The 2,397-nt window shown below is 50.4% G+C and overlaps 1 protein-coding gene across 4 annotated transcripts in view; it reads left to right on the top strand.

Moving 5' to 3' along the window:
• Positions 1 to 2,397, top strand: part of NEK8 (NIMA related kinase 8) — a 13,876-nt gene that overhangs the window by 6,022 nt on the left and 5,457 nt on the right. For all 4 annotated transcript variants that reach the window (XR_009215342.1, XM_058445749.1, XM_058445750.1 and 1 more), the window contains 4 exons: positions 1,286 to 1,494; positions 1,655 to 1,716; positions 1,799 to 1,980; positions 2,075 to 2,225. Coding sequence is in view for 3 of the 4 variants with exons in the window: in XM_058445749.1 (XP_058301732.1) it covers positions 1,286 to 1,494; positions 1,655 to 1,716; positions 1,799 to 1,980; positions 2,075 to 2,225 (604 nt within the window). In the remaining variant the exon portion in view is untranslated. The remainder of the gene's footprint in view (positions 1 to 1,285; positions 1,495 to 1,654; positions 1,717 to 1,798; positions 1,981 to 2,074; positions 2,226 to 2,397) is intronic.

Raw genomic sequence — 2,397 nt, 5'->3', positions numbered from 1 at the left:
TTTGTATTTTTAATAGAGACGGGGTTTCACCGTGGTCTCGATCTCCTGACCTCGTGATCCGCCCGCCTCGGCCTCCCAAAGTGCTGGGATTACAAGCGTGAGCCACCGCGCCCGGCCGAATGTGCCACATTTTCTTAATCCAGTCTATCATTGTTGGACACTTGGGTTGGTTCCAAGTCTTTGCTATCGTGAATAGTGCCACAATATACATATGTGTGCATGTGTCTTTATAGCAGCATGATTTATAATCCTTTGGGTATATACCCAGTAATGGGATGGCTGGGTCAAACAGTATTTCTAGTTCTAGATCCCTGAGGAATCGCCACACTGACTTCCACAATGGTTGAACTAGTTTACAGTCCCACCAACAGTGTAAAAGTGTTCCTATTTCTCCACATCCTCTCCAGCACCTGTTGTTTCCTGCCTTTTTAATGATCACCATTCTAACTGGTGTGAGATGGTATCTCATTGAGGTTTTGATTTGCATTTCTTGATGGCCAGTGATGATGAGCATTTTTTCACGTGTCTTTTGGCTGCATAAATGTCTTCTTTTGAGAAGTGTCTGTTCATATCCTATGCCACTTGTTGATGGGGTTGTTTGTTTTTTTCTTGTAAATTTGTTTGAGTTCTTTGTAGATTCTGGATATTAGCCCTTTGTGAGATGAGTAGATTGCAAAAATTTTCTCCCATTCAGTAGGTTGCCTGTTCACTCTGATGGTAGTTTCTTTTGCTGTGCAGAAGCTCTTTAGTTTAATTAGCTCTCATTTGTCAATTTTGGCTTTTGTTGCCATTGCTTTTGGTGTTTTAGATGTGAAGTCCTTGCCCATGCCTATGTCCTGAATGGTATTGCCTAGGTTTTCTTCTAGGGTTTTTATGGTTTTAGGTCTAACATTTAAGTCTTTAGTCCATCTTGAATTAATTTTTGTATAACGTGTAAGGAAGGGATCCAGTTTCAGCCTTCTACGTATGGCTAGCTAGTTTTCCCAGTACCATTTATTAAATAGGGAATCTTTTCCCCATTTCTTGTTTTTGTCAGGTTTGTCAAAGATCAGATAGTTGTAGATACGTGGCATTATTTCTGAGGGCTCTGTTCTGTTCCATTGGTCTATATCTCTGTTTTGGTACCAGTACCATGCTGTTTTGGTTACTGTAGCCTTGTAGTATAGTTTGAAGTTAGGTAGCATGATGCCTCCAGGCAAAGCTGTTATTATCCCAGGAGACCAGGGGCTGGAGCTGGGGGGTGCTGCCCTCACTTCCTCAAATTCTCAACCTGGTGCCTTCACAGAACCTGCCAGCACTGGTGCTGAAGATCATGAGTGGCACCTTTGCACCTATCTCTGACCGGTACAGCCCTGAGCTGCGCCAGCTGGTCCTGAGTCTACTCAGCCTGGAGCCTGCCCAGCGGCCACCACTCAGCCACATCATGGCACAGCCCCTCTGCATCCGTGCCCTCCTCAACCTCCACACTGACGTGGGCAGTGTCCGCATGCGGAGGCCTGTGCAGGGAGTGCGAGCGGTCCTGGGCGGCAGGGTGTGGGCACCCCGTGGGAGCACAGGAGGTCTGAGGCAGAGGGAAACCTGGGGCAAGTCCTCCCTTCCTGCATGTAGGAATGTCAGGAGGGTCTTTGTCCTTAGGCCCCCATCTGTCCTGCAGGGCAGAGAAGTCCGTGGCCCCCAGCAGCACAGGGAGCAGGACCACCAGTGTCCGCTGCAGAGGTAAGTGGGAAGAGGCTGCCAGTCCCTCTGGACGCCACACCATTCCCATCAGTTTAATAGTCCCCATGCGCTGTACCTGCAGGTATCCCCCGGGGACCTGTGAGGCCAGCCATCCCACCACCACTGTCTTCAGTGTATGCCTGGGGTGGTGGGCTGGGCACCCCCCTGCGGCTGCCAATGCTCAACACAGAGGTGGTCCAGGTGGCAGCTGGGCGCACGCAGAAAGCCGGCGTCACGCGCTCTGGGCGTCTCATCCTGTGGGAGGTGAGCAGGCCAGGGGGTGGCCTGGATGGATGGAGGTGTAGGTCCACAGCAGGGTTGGAGTGCTCAGGCGCTGCCCATCCCCCTGTCCCTGCAGGCCCCACCCCTAGGTGCAGGCGGAGGCAGTCTCCTCCCTGGGGCAGTGGAGCAGCCACAGCCCCAGTTCATCTCGCGTTTCCTGGAGGGCCAGTCGGGCGTGACCATCAAGCATGTGGCCTGTGGGGACTTCTTCACTGCCTGCCTGACTGGTGAGTTGTCGGGTCTACCTTGTGAGACCTGCTCTAAGGCCCCACAGAGCACCTTCTCTCTTCTCTTGCAAACCACGCACTTAATGAATGCTTCTGTCTACTAGTTATTGAGTTATTGCTTCTGTCTATTAACTATTGAGGAGATTTCTTTTTTTTTTTTTTTTTTTTTTTT

Source organism: Hylobates moloch, unplaced genomic scaffold (genome assembly GCF_009828535.3).
Source record: "Hylobates moloch isolate HMO894 unplaced genomic scaffold, HMol_V3 SCAFFOLD_10, whole genome shotgun sequence".
NCBI lineage: Eukaryota > Metazoa > Chordata > Mammalia > Primates > Hylobatidae > Hylobates > Hylobates moloch.
The sequence above is the reverse complement of the archived record's forward strand: the minus strand, read 5'-3'. Positions and strand labels throughout refer to the sequence as shown.